General features: G+C 35.8%; 2 protein-coding genes across 2 annotated transcripts in view; one reads left to right on the forward strand and one right to left on the reverse strand.

Annotated features, from left to right (window-relative positions):
* The window catches only part of BDBG_01644 (aldehyde dehydrogenase), a gene marked incomplete at its 3' end in the record, with an annotated part of 2,116 nt that extends 927 nt beyond the window's left edge, over positions 1–1,189 (forward strand). Inside the window, exons 3-6 of the mRNA XM_002628690.2 lie at positions 33–720; positions 798–867; positions 921–1,009; positions 1,119–1,189. Of these exons, the coding sequence (XP_002628736.1) occupies positions 33–720; positions 798–867; positions 921–1,009; positions 1,119–1,189 (918 nt within the window). The remainder of the gene's footprint in view (positions 1–32; positions 721–797; positions 868–920; positions 1,010–1,118) is intronic.
* Positions 1,190–1,866: 677 nt separating this feature from the next.
* Positions 1,867–4,396, reverse strand: BDBG_01645 (protein phosphatase). Its single transcript, XM_002628691.2, has 4 exons — positions 3,871–4,396; positions 3,380–3,782; positions 2,952–3,283; positions 1,867–2,860 (listed from the first exon to the last, which is right to left on the reverse strand). The coding sequence occupies exons 1-4, from the start codon at positions 4,019–4,021 to the stop codon at positions 2,571–2,573; spliced, it is 1,176 nt and encodes a 391-aa protein (XP_002628737.1). The 5' UTR covers positions 4,022–4,396; the 3' UTR covers positions 1,867–2,570.
* Between the last annotated feature and the right edge of the window lie 13,044 nt (positions 4,397–17,440).

Here is a 17,440-nt window from a genome sequence, read left to right on the forward strand (position 1 = left end):
GGAACACCGTCATCCTCAAAACCGCTGAGCAGACCCCTCTTTCTGCCCTTTACGTAGGACAGCTCGTCGTCGAGGCTGGCTTCCCCCCAGGTGTCATCAACATCATCTCGGGCATTGGCCGTATCGCCGGTGCTGCTATCGCCTCCCACATGGACATTGACAAGGTTGCCTTCACCGGCTCCACCATTGTCGGCCGCCAGATCCTGCAGGCCGCTGCCAAGAGCAACCTGAAGAAGGTCACCCTCGAGTTGGGCGGCAAGAGCCCCAACATCGTCTTCAATGACGCAGATATCGAAAACGCCATCTCCTGGGTCAATTTCGGTATCTACTTCAACCATGGCCAGTGCTGCTGTGCCGGTAGCCGTATCCTGGTCGAGGAGGGTATCTACGACAAGTTCCTCGAGCGCTTCAAGGCCCGTGCTCTGCAGAACAAGGTCGGCGACCCGTTCCACGGCGACACCTTCCAGGGTCCCCAAATCTCCCAGATCCAGTTCGACCGTATCATGGGCTACATTGAGGAAGGAAAGGCCGCCGGTGCCAAGGTCGAGATTGGTGGTGAGCGTCTAGGTAACCAGGGCTACTACATCCAGCCAACCATCTTCACCAATGTCACCGAGGACATGAAGATTGTCAAGGAGGAGATCTTCGGACCCGTCTGCTCCGTGCAGAAGTTCAAGGATGAAGCAGAGGCTATCGAGATCGCTAACAACACTTCATATGGTTAGTGTTTTTTGTTGCCTCTTTCCTCTCCATTATAGTATTGTGGAAATATGTGATTGACTAGCTGGTCTGTTCAGGTCTTGCCGCTGCCGTCCACACCACGAACCTCAACACTGCCATCCGTGTCTCCAACGAACTGAAGGCTGGGTGAGTTTTCATTCTTCATATTTAGTTTTTATACAAAATCTAACTCCTGTCAGCACCGTCTGGGTCAACAACTACAACATGATCTCTTACCAAGCTCCTTTCGGCGGCTTCAAGGAGAGCGGTCTCGGCCGTGAGTTGGGAGGTAAGCCTTGTCCAAGTTTATTTTTTTATTCTTCAGTCTCCGTTTTTATTTCCCCTCTCCTTTCCCCTCTCCCAAACGAGTCTCATCTCACTGATATGTTTGTCGCTAGAATACGCACTCGACAACTATACCCAAGTGAAATCCGTCCGCATTCGCCTGGGTGACGCCCTTTTCGGTTAATATGAAATGAGTATGAATATGAATATGAAGAAAATTGAGCGGGGTAGTTATTTGAGCTGACGAATTTTTTTTTTTCAGCTTTTTTCTTTCACGCCTGTTTTAGCTTAAGTTAGTTAGTTAATTTGATTGATGCCTGATGTATTTGTTTTAGCTCGCTAGTACGGAGTAGCTAGCCTCGGCGACTTGTTATTCTCGCGTCGATTCGAGGGTTGACTACGTAGTACTCTGTACAGCCTTTTCTTTTTGCCCTTGACGGTTCACATTTCCTCTCATGTCTGCTTGGGAAAATTGTCCACCTATCTAACGTAGGAACCGAGTTGCCTGCTTAACTATCTTTCCGTATGAACCAAACCATGCACAGCTTAGCTACTGGAGAATGTGAAAGACTCATGACAAGTTTGTGAAACCCGTATATTGTGGATATATGTCCGCTCACTGAGTGCCTAAGATCTGGCTGGTTCCAACACTACACTTGACTTACCCCTCAACCGTTTATACATATAACAAAAGTGGGGGAGATATATGAGAGGAAAGGAAAAAAAAAATTAAACAAAAATAAACAAATAAAAGTACAAATAAAAATAAAAAGTAAAAGTGGTTGGACGTGGAAACTCGAACGTCCCCTTTTCAGTTGGCATGTACGGTTCAAGGTTTGCTTTATTGCAAGAGTGAGGTAATTGGGCTAGTTGATGGAATTTTGAATTGATATGAGATAAGTTTTATATATCTAACCTTAAGGTATAGTAGTAGCTATCTTGACATGGAAAAGTAAATTGTTAGATACGTGTAACTCTGCGTGCCTGTTCTGATTCACATGGATGGGATAGGTACATGTGTATAGGGCGAAGGGGATATATACATGTAGGGAGCATGGGGAATGAAAGATTATAGCAGTTGTTTCGCCAGTAGCAAGTTCATGTGCACTATATATATATCTATGAGTGTCATACCAATAGGAAGACGAAGGAAGAGAGCAATACGCAAACGATGGTCTGTCAGTGTGAAGTTGTAAGCTCCTCTCAAACATTCTTCACACATCCTTGTATGTCGTTTTTCACTATTTCTAGAGCATATGTAGGTAGGTATGTGGATAGATAGATGGATGGATGGATGGATGGATGAAGAAGATACAAGGATATCATATCCAACCGGGAGCACAAGTCCAAAAGCACGCTGTGCAGCGGATGAATGAAACTGGCTTGTATATATATACAGCGCAAAACAGCGCGAGAAAGGGGATGATGGGGATACTCGAAGCTGATATGAGACAAAAATAGAAATAGAAAAAGGCATCACCTCATTAAGAAGTTGGACAAAATGGGAAAAGAAACAAGGGGGAAAAACCAAATTAGAAAAGAGGAGAAAAATGTAACAAGAACATCTATAAGAAATACTCGCTCCTCCCGGGCCTCATATTTGGCACATGTCTCATATCATCCGGCACCTCCGAAAATAGCTTGAATGTCGGTTTCAAGTCCTCGCCTATCTCGCACACGGATGCCATATTCCCGCATCGGTAGCAGTAATTCGGCGCGCTCCATACAGTGACCACGTTCTGCTTCTGGAAGTGATATTTGTAGCCCTCATTCACGAGCTGGTGTGCGCGCGCTATCAGGGTCAGGTCATTTACTTGGCAGAACTCTTCGGCTACTTTGTCGCCAAATAACCAGCCTAGAAAATTGGAAAAATTGGGTATTTGTGTTAGTCAGTTGTTCAATCTGACGGCGCACGCATCTTTCCAAAGGTTAGGATAGCAACATACCAGCTCCTCTCGGGCTCACGGCCCACGTCTCTACATCGTCCGGGTCCGACCAGACGAGGTCGCAGAAGGCCCCTTCATGTGGAATCTCTTGAGCTCGAGCAACCACCCGCACCTGGTCTAGTGTCCGAATCTCTGGGCTCAGGCCACCATGTACGCAGAGTACTTTCCCGTCCACTATTGCCCCAAGAGTCATAAAGTCAAACACCTGACAGCACGCTTTCCACACGGAGGCGTTGCCATATTTCTGAAAACATTCTTCGTAAAATCCGTATACCTGTGTGATCTGTCGGGATTCATGGTTGCCCCGGACAAGCGTAATTTTTTCTGGGTATCTAATCGAAAGGGGTACCGTTAGTGCCTGCGACATAAAGGGGTGAGGGTAGGAGAAGACAGCAAGTAAAATGAGGAAACGTTAAGGGAATACAGACTTAGCCTTTAAACAGAGCAATAATGTCAATGTCTCTAAACTAAAATATCCTCTATCCACATAGTCTCCCAAAAATATAAAATTCCCGCTGGGCACGCCGCTCAATTGTGATGTGTCCTCCGACTTCTCATCGGCAGCAGAAGAAGCGACATTTTCATCTGCGTCGCTAGTATTCGGCCCGTCGACATTTTGCCTAATCTTCCTTCTTAATTTCGGATCTGTGATGGAGGAAGGTGGCTCGATGTCATCTGACGTGATAATAGTTGGTGGGGCTGTTGGCGATTCGACATTGCTGTCATTCGGCATACCACCCGCAACACGGAACAGTTCGAGGAGGTCGTAGAATTGGCCGTGGATGTCGCCGCATATTGTTACTGGGGCGGATACCGGCTGGATGTTTGACTCTGTAGATAGAAGAGGCTTTAGCAGCAATTCCGCCATGAGCTTGAACTTTTCTTTCAACGCAGAATAGAACAACTCGGGGATATGAACCTTCCATCATGAATTCCTTGACAATCTCACATAGCTGCTTCATATGATGTTCTGAGAGATATTTACAATCTTTCGCAGCTTCAAGCCACTCGTCTGGACCCGCGTTTCTCTTCAACCTGGCCGGTCCCGGCTGGGGGACGTTATGTACCATCCCGGAATTAGATATCGCTTTATTTAAAATCAAAGAGATATGTGATATTTCGTGATTTGGCGGAGTGTAGTTTCAATTCGTGTATGAGAGGGAGTGAAAGTCAGGAGTGGGAGTCAAAAGAGTCTAATCAGCTCAGGTAATAATCGTTCGTGGAGTGGTGCGCCCAAAAGAAACACCAAGGAAGGGCAGTCAGTATATCATAGAGCGTATCCGCAAATAGTTAGTTATGAGTCTGCGTCTAGCGATGTGAGAGAGTCGGGCCATATGCCATGGATGCCAAATAATCACGGGAAGATGAAGCGAGTTTCGTGATGCTGGGTTGGTAAACTTACGTCACTGTGATACAATGTAGAACCGGGATTTGGCGCGCTGGCAGCCCACTAGGGCGTAATCAAAATACGTAGATCCGCAATATGTATTTCCAGATCACTTTGCAGAGGCAGATATTTTATATTATTTTATATACTGTGCATATTTGGTACAGATAATCTGTGTGATATAATATAGTACATTGTTCAAATTCTCCTCTTCACTTCCAAATCCTATCGCTTCTATGAGTTAGTTCTATCATCTTCCGCGATCTCCCTGCAGTCCGCCTTAAGAGTCCGAGGTTGTTCTTGCGCTTTATCCGCCGTTTTATACATCTATCAATAACCCCGGGGTCTCTTGCGCCAGCGCATTTCTGTCCCATACTTCTCTACTACGGCTTCATACCGGCTTCGTGACTCGTGGTCCCTTTTCTTCCGCGCTTCTTTCTCAATAATAACAGCCCGAGCCTCTTGCACAGTAGGCAGACCATACATTTTGCAGCTTGTCTCGTGCGCCTCCGTTCCCGTGCATGTGCCATGCGTGTGGTCTTGGTGTTTCGGAGCCCGTCAATTGGAATAACCATTTCTGCACCATTTGCGCAGGTGAAGCGGTGGTCGCATGTTGCTTGGTCTAGAGAGACGGAGTAGTCTCCGGAATAATGGTAGGTATACGTTCTGTAAAACCATCTCACTGGACAACAATACATGTGGCCTCGTTCAAGATACTGATAGTTTGTCTATATAAATCTGTCAATATTCTGAGAGAAGATTAATCTTTGATAGATATCAGATGTTTCTGACTGTATTCAACTGCTGTTAAACCTGTGACAGTGAGAATTCATTTTTAATTATAAGCTTATTAAGTGCTTGATAATCAATACACGGCATGGGCCACATTTGTAGGATAGTTGAAGGTTGTATTGATAGATCTATCTACAAAGAGCTTAATATAGTGGTGGGTCACGTGATCTAGGGAGATCGCTAACCGCAACAGCCGTAACGGCCAACACCCCCCCTCGAGTAGACTGACCGCCGGGACCATGAATTTCATGTTTGGTCCCATTTGGTCTGGTCCCATACATTTCTTGGCGTGAATCCCACTGGGACTGGCTATTAAAAAAACATGTAAAGTGACTATATATCAGATCTTAAAATGAGATCATGACTTGAAAAAAATGAGAAAGTGATCTCATTTAATCTCATTTAGTCTTATTCTTAACATAAAGTTACTATTTTTAGACATTTTAAGGTTTTTTTTAGACTATTTTTAATTTTTTAAAAAGTAATGCTATTATTATTATTATTATTCTTCAATTATAGATGTATGCAGTTAGAGACTATGATATCTATCTGAGAACTTTAGTTCTCAGAGTTTTTTCTATGTCTGTAAAGTTAACTATTATACATTCATTAATTTCAGATATGCAGAATCAGAAAATTCTAGCTCAGAATACAAAAACTGTTTACAAATTGCAGTGTTTTAACATCTTTTAATACTTTGAAATCATTTGACAATATCATGACAAAAGAAAAGAGAAAAAGAATACAGTCTCAAAGATAGACACATTAAATAGATAGATAGAAAGAAATTGAAAGAAAAAGATAAAGAAAAAGATAAAGTAAAGAGAGACTATAACAAAATAAATTATTAAAAGAGAGTGTATAGCTGTTTTAACAGACTATATCTGATTGATTTTCTTCTCTTCATATTCAGATAATTCTAAATTTAGTTATTTTCTTATAGCTGCTTGAGTTTCTGATAGAAAGTCTATTAAGTATTTAATTCCTGTCTTAGTTGAGAATAAGAATCTCATATTTAATTGATTTAGATTATACTTCTCTTTCAATCTGACTCTGAGACTATTGTATAATACACAGTGCATTATAATATACTCAGAATTCTCATTTATATTACAGAATAAGCATTCTATTGAGTCAAATCTATCATCAAATCTTTGTATATAAGATTTGAAATAGTCATATTCTAGTTTCAGCTGTATTATAGATGAGAATATTTTCTTTTTATATTTAATTAAACAAGATTTTCACTTAGATTTTATTTTAAATCTTGAATAATATATATTCTTCTTTTGTTTCTGTCAGCTTTCATTTCACTTATCTAAATAAGATTCTTTTATTTTTCTCTTTATAAAAGATCAGAATATAATTTTTTGAACAGATCTGCTTAATTCTACACTCTTTTTTACAGCTGAATCAGCTAATTCATTGTCATGAATATTCATATGAGTAGGAACTTAGTGCAGATGAATTCTCAGCTTTAATATTCTTCTCTTTTGAATTTTTAAAACAGAGTTTAAGATCAGTTCAAGATTCATTTGATTATTATAAATCTGACTATTTCTAAGTCTTTTTAAAGCAGCTTGACTATCAGAGAATATTCATATCTCTTTCAAACAATTTTCTCTTTTATAAGATTTTATTTCAATGAGTTTGAAAGCTTTCACTATTACAAATAGTTCAGCATCAAAGACTTCATATTCAGAGCCTAGATTTCAGAAATCTGAGATAAAATTGATATTATCTTCAGTATAAGCAATGTCTGTGTCTAATCTATTCAAGTTCTCATTTTTTGAGTCATCTGAATAAATCAGAATAGAGTCATTTATATTAATTGTAGAAATTCTCTTCAAATACTGTTCATATTCTTTCTCTTTTAATAGTTCACTTATTTATAAGTTTATAAGAGATTCAAGCTTTTTTCTTTAGAGAGATAACTTCTCATGATCAACTTTTTCAATATTTAAAGAAGAAAATTGATTTTTAATCAGAGAGTATAGTCTGTACAGTTGAGAAGACATTTTCTTTAAAGAATTAATTTCATTTCAATCAAGAAATCTATTTCAATTCAGTTCATTTTCAGAGTTAATTGATGAAAATAAAGAAGAGACTCTTTCTCTGATTATATAATTTGAGCTCATCTTTACAACTCTCAGAGCATAGTTCATACAGGTCTTTTCAAATCTAATAGCAGAAGAAGGAATTGAAGCTTCAATTTTCATTACTTTAATAGAAGATGATTTGAATACTCTCAGAATTCTTCTCAAGACTCTGTTTTACAGACTTTGAAAGAGTTCAGTGAAATTTCCTTGATTATTTCATTAAACTTGAACTTTATAATCAGCTACTGTAAGAGGCCTACGCCGAATAGATTGGTATAATAGATAGGTCTTATATAACAAAGATAAAAATATTAGAGAAGGAAAGAAAAGGAAAGAAAGAGAAAGTGTGAGAATCAGTGATCAAGATGAATATTTATATGTGTATGTGATGATGTATGTGGTGGAGCTTTGAGGCGGAAGAATATACACGCATTTGTAGTGGCTGAGGATTGGTGATCAGAAATGGCTGAGAATTGAAGCGTATGCTACGCGCGTTCATAGCAGCCGCGGATTGATGATCAGGAATGGCCGAGAATCAGAGTGTACACATTCGTAGCGGCCGCGGATCAGCGATCGGGAATGGAAGAATCTATGAAGTGTAATGAAATAGTCTATATGATTGATCAGGCGCAGCCTGCCACATTAGCCCTCTCTTTCCAGAAGCAGTTCTCATCAGTCAAGGATCACTGTTTCAGATAACATGAAACTCAGAGTTCAGGTCAGTTGATCATAGCTGACTCATTTCATCAGATATTGTCAGCTGCGGCTGTGAAATCTCTCATTGAGAATATCTTCAATCTCTCACTCAAGCTCATTATCTTCTTCTATAATGCCTGGCGGCTGTCAGTCAGAAGACAGCTGAGAAGAGAACAGATTAATAATGACACAGCAGAGCAAGCTCATGTGAAATACATCATGAATTTCTGATGATGTGTTAAGACAGTAGTTGTGACTATCTAGAACTTCTATCACTTTATATCTGACATGGCAGTAGTCTAGTGTACAAGATAAATATGTGATTTGTATATTCTTGAGATTCAATTATACAAGATCTTCTATCTTATACTGCTCTGTGAAATCTTGTCAGATATTAGTTTAATCTTCTTAATCTTGTTTTATAATTGTTATGAAGACCTCTGCTCAGTCATAAGTGTCTCAGAGCTTCATTACTATATTATCAGCAATCTGAATTGAACTGTGAGAGTTCAGTATGAACTGTATAATCTCTAGAAGATTCAACACTTTCATATAATATCTGTATGTAAGAAAGAATGAGCTTATATCTGTTAAAACAGCATCTTAACTGTTAATAGCAATCTCTGTGTGTAGAAGAAGATTATGTCAATCATCTTATAAGTAATTACAGAACTTATAAAGATAATTCTTTACAGTCTGAATTATTCATTCTGATATATTATCAGTCTTAGAGTGATAGACAGTTAACAGATAATATATAATCTTAAGAACTTGACAGATTCTTATTCAGAGAGTGCTCATGAATTGATAGCTCTGATCTGATACTATTAATCTCAGCAATTTATATATCTGATAGAATGAACTCTGTAAGAAGACTTCAGTGACTTATTCAATATTCATCTTATTACAAGATTTCAATATTACACTCTTACTCAGTCAGTCAATAATGACTAGAATATTCCTGCAGCTCTTACTCTCAGATAGATTAATAGTGAAGTTAATTACTACATCTTATCAGATTCTATCAGAGATATTGAGTGATTTCAGTAGATCTTTTCTACAGTTCTTTTATAAGATAATAGAAGAATAGTGATTACAGTTTCAGATAAAGTGTCTGATACTGTTTAATATCTCAGATCAGTAGAATTCTCAGAAGATCATTCTATACAGTTATTTACAGTCTGAATAATCAGTTATACATGAATCATGCATCTCTTGCATTATCTAAGTATGTAAGAGTTCAGAGTGAGAGACTCAGCATCATTTATAGAATTGTAGAGTATTATTATTATTAATTAAGTATTCTAAGATATCAGTTCTGATACATAGTTCTGAGAGAAATTAAGATATTTCTTGATATACTACTTCAGTGAGAATCTGAAGAAGTTCATCAGTCTGAGCTGCTGTATATCATAGTTTATTCAGTGTAGAGAAAGTGAAGATATCAATGTCAGTTCTAATCAGAGAAGTATGTATAATGCTGTAAGCTGTTCTATCTTGATCAATTAATATCTTCAGATTCAAGAGCCAGTGCTCTCAGTTCATTCAGCAAGTATCTGTTATATCAGATAATATATCTTACTCTTGTTATAAGAGAGCATCTGTTATTAAGTTCTGACTGTCAGAACAGTAGTGTATTATAAAATAAAAGCAGCTTAGAAACTCAGATCATCACATCTATCATTCAGTAAGTTTATAGATAGTTGTGAAGTATTTGAGATTCTTATAATCTATGACTATCTCAAATTCAGAGACACTTCAGAGTTCAGAGTCTCATTCTTCTAAACAGTATATAATCACAAGAAGTTTCTTATCATAGATCTCATAATTGCATTCAGTGAGACTCAGTTTCTTAGACATAAAAGCATATGATTATAGAATATCTTCATCATTATATTACAATATCACTTCTTCTGTTATATAGTCAGAGAAATCAGCTTCAATAACTGTCTTATGATCAGAATCAAATGTTATCAGCAGAGAGATATTAATAAACATCTTCTTCATCTGTGTAAATGCAGCTTCAGCATTCACTGATCATTGAAATACTGAGTCTTTCTTAGTAAGGTCTGTAAGTGATCTCATAATATCTGAGAAGTTTTGTATAAATCATCAATAGAAGTTAACAAATCTGATGAAGCTTTATACATCTTTCACAGTATACAGAGCTTCTCATTCAAGAATGATGAAGACTTTCTCAGAATTCATTTGAATTCTCTTATCAGCTTCTATAATAAAACTCAGATACTTGATACTCTTAACTTTAAAATCACACTTATCAATATCTATCAGTAGTTCTGCTTCTTATAACTGTTATAATATCTTTTACACATATTCTTGATATTCTTTTCTGAATTTATCAGTGAAGATGAGAATGTTATCTAGATAAGCAGATACAAACTCATTAAGAAAGTCTCAGAGTGCTCAGTTAATATACTTCTGAAATATACTGAGAGCATTAGCTAGTTCAAAGAGTGTGACTATTCATTCAAAGAGGTTATAACATGTTCAGAATACTGTAAGTCATTTATCTTCTTCAGTGATATGAATCTTATGAAATGTGATGATAACATCTAGTTTTATAAATCATTGAGCTCATCTGATCCATGCTAGAGTTTCATTGATAAGAGATAAGAAATATCAATCTTTCTTTGTCAATCTGTTCAGACCTCAGTAGTTCACACAGAATCAGAGTTCTTCACCTGGTTTCTTTGCAAAGAGAATAGAGACTGTGACAGAAGAGTTGCTAATGCATATGAATTCTTTATTCAACAGATCATTAAGTGTCTTTCAAAGAAGAAGAAGTTCATCTCAGAACATGTTATAAAGAGAGTCTCATGACAGTTCAGAATTCTTATCATTCTTTTTCTCTAACTTAATACTGTGATTCACTTCAGAATCTCATAAGAAGAGTATATTCATAATATTATCTTATTGAAAGACATCTAGATATTCATGATATTATTAAGAGAGTTTTGTATGAGAATCTGTTATTATAACACAGAATAACTTTTCTAGGGCTTTTTTGATATCAGTCAGACTGACAGAATAGATTGATACATGATCTTGCTGTTAATGACTCTGTCAGTGATTTTAATAATGACTTCTTTTTCAGAGTATTTTATATGTGTTGACAGAGATCTGTGTCAGGTTCATGATCTTGTGAATGTCATCTTTGTAAACTCTATCATTGTTAGAGAATATCAAGCTTCAATTTCAAGTATTCAATAAGATGCCTTGTTCAGATAGTCAGACAAGTTCTAACATAAGATTATAATCAAGATTATCAACTTCATATGCATAGACATCTTCATGTTGATGTTCTTCTACATCTATGATCAGCTTCACTATGTAACAGATACAAATGTCTTTTGAATTATTAAATTCTGTGAGAAGTTGGGGTTTTGATAGAGAGATATGCTGAAGATTATAACATCTTACAACTGAAGATTTTATCATTGCATAGTAGCATAGATCACTATCTATCATAGTCTTCATATTATACATGTTATTAATCACAGTGAATACAAGAATTACATTCATTATCATCTTCTCTTCAAATTATTGTTGTTCAATCTCTTTAAGCTTCTGTTTATAAATTTGAACAGAAGCTAATCTTTTCTCTGTTTCACTGAGACATTCTCATAGTTATCTTCTGAATCTTCCTCTAATGCAATGTGATTGGCGCGGACAGGCGCAGATTCATTCTTCAAATGAGAAGGCACATAGATTGATCAGCAGTTGAAAGCAATGTATTCTGATCAGTTACAGTTGATACACACTCTATGTTAACATTGATCAGTGACTTCTTCAGAAGTGATTTCAGGGACTTGAAAGCCTGTTTGAACAGTGAAAACTCTTGCTTATGTATAGGCATTTGAATCTATTCAGTTCATGACATCTGTATCATTGTTCTTCAGTGTGAGTGTATGAGTCACTGAGATATAACATCTTCTGCCACTGTTCTGTATATTCTTAAGCTTGATAAGACAGTCATCCATTGTCTGAAGCTGTGTGCAGAAGCCTTTATAAGTTGAGTCTTCATCTGTGCTTACAAGGGCCTGTAAGAGTTTGAAAGTCAGTGTCTTCTTGAGTATGCTAATCTTCATTCAATTCTCTCAAGACTGATCACCTGCTTCTAGAATCTTGATATTGAAGTCAGAGATGAATATTGTAAAAGAAGTGTTTCTCTGCTGAGTACTCTGTAACCAATCTAATACTTTCTGTTGCATGGCAGTGTCTCAGAACAGAACATCAAGATATTTCATGATATTATCAGATATTTATAATACTGATTCACATGCTTTTATTCATAAATAAAACTTCTGTTTCACACAATTCTTCAATTATTCATTGATATATCAATCTTGATTGATTAACAAACTGATGAAATCTTCATCTACACTCAGTTTCATGAGCATTTCCATTCTTCATGATGAATAGAGAGTGAGATCAGAAGTATTAAAATATATAAGAGCATCTAAGCATTTCTTCAGCACTTTTGTATTCAGTTCTGTAGATACTGAAATTGCATGAGTTTCTTATTATGATAATCATTGAATCTCTTCATATTGATGTTATTAAGTTACATGCATATTAGCTATTTGTTATTATTATAGTTTCAACATTACTCAGAGTCACTGTAGCACTGTGTCTATGCTCATGTTTAAGAGTTTCATATTATCATTAGATATGATTATATTGATTGTCAGATGTATGATATCTGTGAAATCTGAAGAGATGTAATCATATTCTTATATATCTGAGTGTTAGAACTCTCAGATCTTTCACTGACATTCTTTTATAAAATCTTATTCTCTTTGTAAGATCTTGTTGCAGGGCTAGAGTGACTGATGAGCAAGCTTCTATCTGAGAACTCAGTGTTCACTTAACTGTGTGACTGTTTCTCTATTTCTTACACATCATTACACATTCAGATATCTCTCAGTAAATAATTGTTTCTAATAAGAAGACAATGAATGTTTTTATAATGTAAGAGGCCTACGCCGAATAGATTGGTATAATAGATAGGTCTTATATAACAAAGATAAAAACATTAGAGAAGAAAAGAAAAGAAAAGAAAGAGAAAGTGTGAGAATCAGTGATCAAGGTGGATATTTATACACATATGTGGTAGTGTATGTGGTGGAGCTTCAGAGCAGAAGAATATACACGCATTCATAGCAGCTGAGAATTGGTGATTGAGAATGGCTGAGAATCAAAGCATACACTACGCGCGTTCATAGCGGCCGCGGATCAGTGATTGGGAATGGCCAAGAATCGGAGTGTACGCGTTCGTAGCGGCCGCGGATCGGCGATCGGGAATGGAAGAATCTATGGAGTGTAATGGAATAGTCTATATAATTGATCGGGCGCAGCCCGCCACAGCTACTGATATAATACAGGCTATATATAACTGTCTCATAGTCTGAAAGAATAGACCTCTCTCTGTATTTAATAGTCTGATTATGTTGTTTAATAGTCTTTCTGCCTTGACAGTTCTTTATTGAATATGATATTTAAAAATCAACTTGGAGTTTAACCATACTTCTAATCATTTGACATTTATACTGAGTTTAATCTCTCTATTTAAAAGAGTTAGAGATAGTTCTTTCTCATTAAATCTAGACAAGAAATGAATTAACTCAGTTTTATTCATATCAAATTAAATTTGATTAATATCTGCTCTAATAAAGATTTTCTTTGCAGCTTCTTCAATTACTTTCAAATTCTCTTTAATAGTTTTTAAGCTGTAGACTAAATCAATATCATTCACATAACTCAGAGATCACACTATTCTCATATTTCTATTTTTGAATAGATATGCAGTGTATATTGCAAATAAAATGAGTAAGATTGAAGATCTCTGTGATACTTCTATTTTTATCTCAGTCTTGTCTTATTTCATTTTATCAAAGAAGAGTTGTATAATTCTTTTAGATATAAAACAGTTAACTCATTTTATTAGAGAAAGTGACAGTTTTAACATCTTCAATATCTGAATTAACTTTGACTTTGAAACATGATTATGTGATTCAAAGGTTGCTTAAGCCAGCGTATGATTACAGGCGTACGCCGGCTTCTTATATATTGTAATATCATACACTAATTTAATTAGCGGCTGCTATGGCCCCTTTACACTTGTACGCGTACACTAGTAGTTCGGAAGCGGCCGCAGTATTATCCTGTGATTCAAAGGTTGCTTAAGCCAGCGTACGATTACAGGCGTACGCCGGCCTCTTATATATTGAATCTCGTACGCTAAATTAATTAGTGGCCGCTAGGGCCCCCCTTTACATTCATACGCGTACACTAGTAGTTCGGAAGCAGCCGCATTATTATCCGACAGTCATATATTCTTCTGAACCACATCCTCCCCCACCAGATTCAGTCACGCTCACGTGACCATGTTGTACACCCTAGCTTCATGTGGATTAGCTCGCCACTAGCGTTTCATGATCGTGTGGCCTATCCCTGATTCAGCTAGTGTTCTGTGTACATTCTCACAAAGAAACTTTCACTATATTACATCACTCATTCACTAACTTTTCTCATCCTTCAATCATCTTCTTCATCATCATCATTATCAAACATCACTATCTCATTCAAGATTTCTATCCCTTCTTCTGTTCAACTCTTTTCATCTGTTCATCTATTACATTATACATGTTTCTGACAATGATCTCTCATTCTCATAACAAGTGTCATTGTAGTGCTCATACCAGGCAGTTTGTTAGCAGTAAGTGTAATGTGTTGTGAAACATGATCAGAACTTGTTTATCTTCTAATAATTATCAGAACATACTATTATGAATGACACATCTTCTTCATCTTCTTATACACTCTCAATCACTTCTCTTCTCAGCAGGTTTCTGATTGTGTTTTCTAGCACAATTTTGCATGAATACAGATGCTGATATATTTGTTTTTATTTATGTAGAATCTTCATACATTGACAGATCTGTGTTCATCAATGATAGTGAACCTGATATTGTATTCTTGATTGAGAACTTGAAGAATGTGATAATGAAGAAATTATCTGTATTATATGTAGCTGAGTCTTCAGTGTTCTCTTCTGTCTCTTCTACTGCTTCTTCTTCTGCTGCTTTCTCTCAATCTTCTATACTTATCTCTATGTCTGATTCTCCTGCTCTTACTACCTCTGTTTCTGTGACTTCTACTTCTGCTACTTCTGGTTTTACTGTCTCTGTCTTTCTTACTAGCTCTTCTCATTTCAAGAAGATATTGTATAGACTCAGTGAATCATATTTCTCAGTGTGTACACTTCTGTCTTTCTTATCAATCTCTAGAATGATTTATTACATGAAGATGATGTATAATATAACTATCTAAAGTTCAGTCACAGACACTGATTATTACATTTATTTTAAATATTTATAATGAGATAATTGTTCATTTATTTCAGAGAATCATCTTCTCTCTTAACAGTGTTGAAATTGTAAGTTTTTTTCTTTTTTCATCTTTTTCTTTCTAATACTGATTTTTCTGTTCTTAGGAAAAATTGTTATAAGTTTTACTATGTATGAAGTTATAACATTCACAGATATCAAGAAACTTTTTACAATTATAAAGTTCAATATTACAGAGATATCTACTCTGATGAATTTCTTTGAGATAATAGATTTATATCAGTCTATTCTCTGATATCTATTATCTGACTTCATAATACAGGTAAAAGATATCTGTGTTTTCAGAAACAGAAATACAGATATTATACTCTTTTACACTTATAAGTATAAGACTCATACATCTTGTCTGAGATGTCATTATAAAAATGAGCTGTTCATACACTGTATTCTGCTTTCTGTATTTCTCTGTGTCTTTCTCTCTCTTTCTGAGAAGCCTTGTGTGTGTTGTAATTATACATACAATTCTAAGATCAGTGAGTGTTTATTCAGTAATTATTATCTCTGTTTTTATAATTTTGTATGCTAATAATAGTTCTTAGTTACTCTGATATCAGAGATCATTTTAATTGAAGATGATAATATCACTGAGACTACTCTCTCTCACTCTTAAGCTTCTTTCATCACTTCTTCTCTCTTTTCTGTGAGAAAGGTCATGCACACATCAGATTATAAGTATTCAGCTCTGAGTGACTTCTGTTATTTATCTGATTCTGTGTCTTCTTCTTCTTCTGTTTCTTCTATCTCTATTTTCTCTACTCTGGCTTCTGATTCTGCAGGTTCTGTGCTCTTCTTCAATTTCTCTATACATACACATATGCATTTCTATATTAGTATTTCAGTCAATCTTGTAATAAATGATATTAATGTTGTACACAGAGTGATAGAGAAATTGAAGATATGTATAATATTATTATGAGAGTGACTTACAGCTCTTGAATTTCTTACAGATCTCAAGTTTTGAGATTTCCTTTGTTTTTGATGTTTTTTGAGTGATATGATGTTGGAAATAGATTGAATATATAGTGTATGAAAATAAATGAGATATGTATGATAACATTTATCTTTTACAGCTGATTCTTATGATTGATAATTAATTTATTATCTCTTTTCTTACACTTTTTCTTTATCTGCTAGTTACTACTCTTACATGACCTCTATATAATACAGTGTTCAGTGACTAGATTCAGCAGCTTTCAACTTTTTATAATTCTGTCTTATACATTATACTGTCTCTCTTCACCTGCTCAGATTACTACAGTGAACAGCTCATTAAAACTAATCTCATCTGATCTCTGAGTGTCTTCAGAGATTGAGATGACTTGATCTCATATATCTGTAAATGTTTCAGATAGTTTGTTCTCTGTGATCTTTATAATTAAACTGATATAAACAGTTAAATTCAACTCTGAATTTCTTTTTCTTCTGTAATCTGACTCATGTGCAAGTCTGTCACTCTGAGACTGCTCTTTACTGTGTTGCATCTGCTGTCTGCAGTGTGTTATCATATAACTGACTACAGTCTCATCACTTATTGAAGTATGATGTTCATCTGATTTCTTCATTACTTCTCATTCTTTCCTTATAATTGTGAAAAGATTGAAATAAGTGAGATTATCTGGTTTGTAAGTGTCTATAATTTCTCTTACTTTATGAGACTTTTCAATTGTAAGTCTTTTCTTTTTTAACATTGATAATAGTGCTGTGAATGATTATAATCTACTTGAGTCTTGCATTTTTGCTTTCATAAGTTATAAATTATTAATTAAGTTGTGTAAGATTCATCCCTCTGATTCTTTCAATGCATACATTTTCAGAGAATGTGATTTGAGTATCTTATATGACTCAAATCACCTAGGTTGGAACTTCTCAGAACTCTCATTGTGTATGAGAACTCATATTCTCATCTTAAGACTCAATTTCTTAACAAGTGAGTCTTGTATTCTTTTTGATTGAATTGCTTGATTCAGAAGTAACTTGTTAGCTTTTACATGTGTGTGACTGATCTCTTTCAATCTTAGTTCTGTGTCTGTGACTGTTGTGTCTGCAACTGCTACTGCTGCATTTATAACTGCTGTTTCTGCTGCA

This window comes from Blastomyces gilchristii (assembly GCF_000003855.2).
Source record: "Blastomyces gilchristii SLH14081 genomic scaffold supercont1.2, whole genome shotgun sequence".
In the NCBI taxonomy this organism is placed as follows: domain Eukaryota; kingdom Fungi; phylum Ascomycota; class Eurotiomycetes; order Onygenales; family Ajellomycetaceae; genus Blastomyces; species Blastomyces gilchristii.

What these genes read in the sequence shown, in the direction of transcription:
- BDBG_01645 (XM_002628691.2), bottom strand. Translation starts at nt 4,021, where the DNA reads ATGGTACATAACGTCCCCCAGCCGGGACCGGCCAGGTTGAAGAGAAAC. An exon ending in CAAGGAATTCATGATGGAAG is followed by an intron (nt 3,783 to 3,870) that starts GTTCATATCCCC and finishes TTCTATCTACAG; the next exon opens with AGTCAAACATCCAGCCGGTA. An exon ending in TTGCTCTGTTTAAAGGCTAA is followed by an intron (nt 3,284 to 3,379) that starts GTCTGTATTCCC and finishes CCTTTCGATTAG; the next exon opens with ATACCCAGAAAAAATTACGC.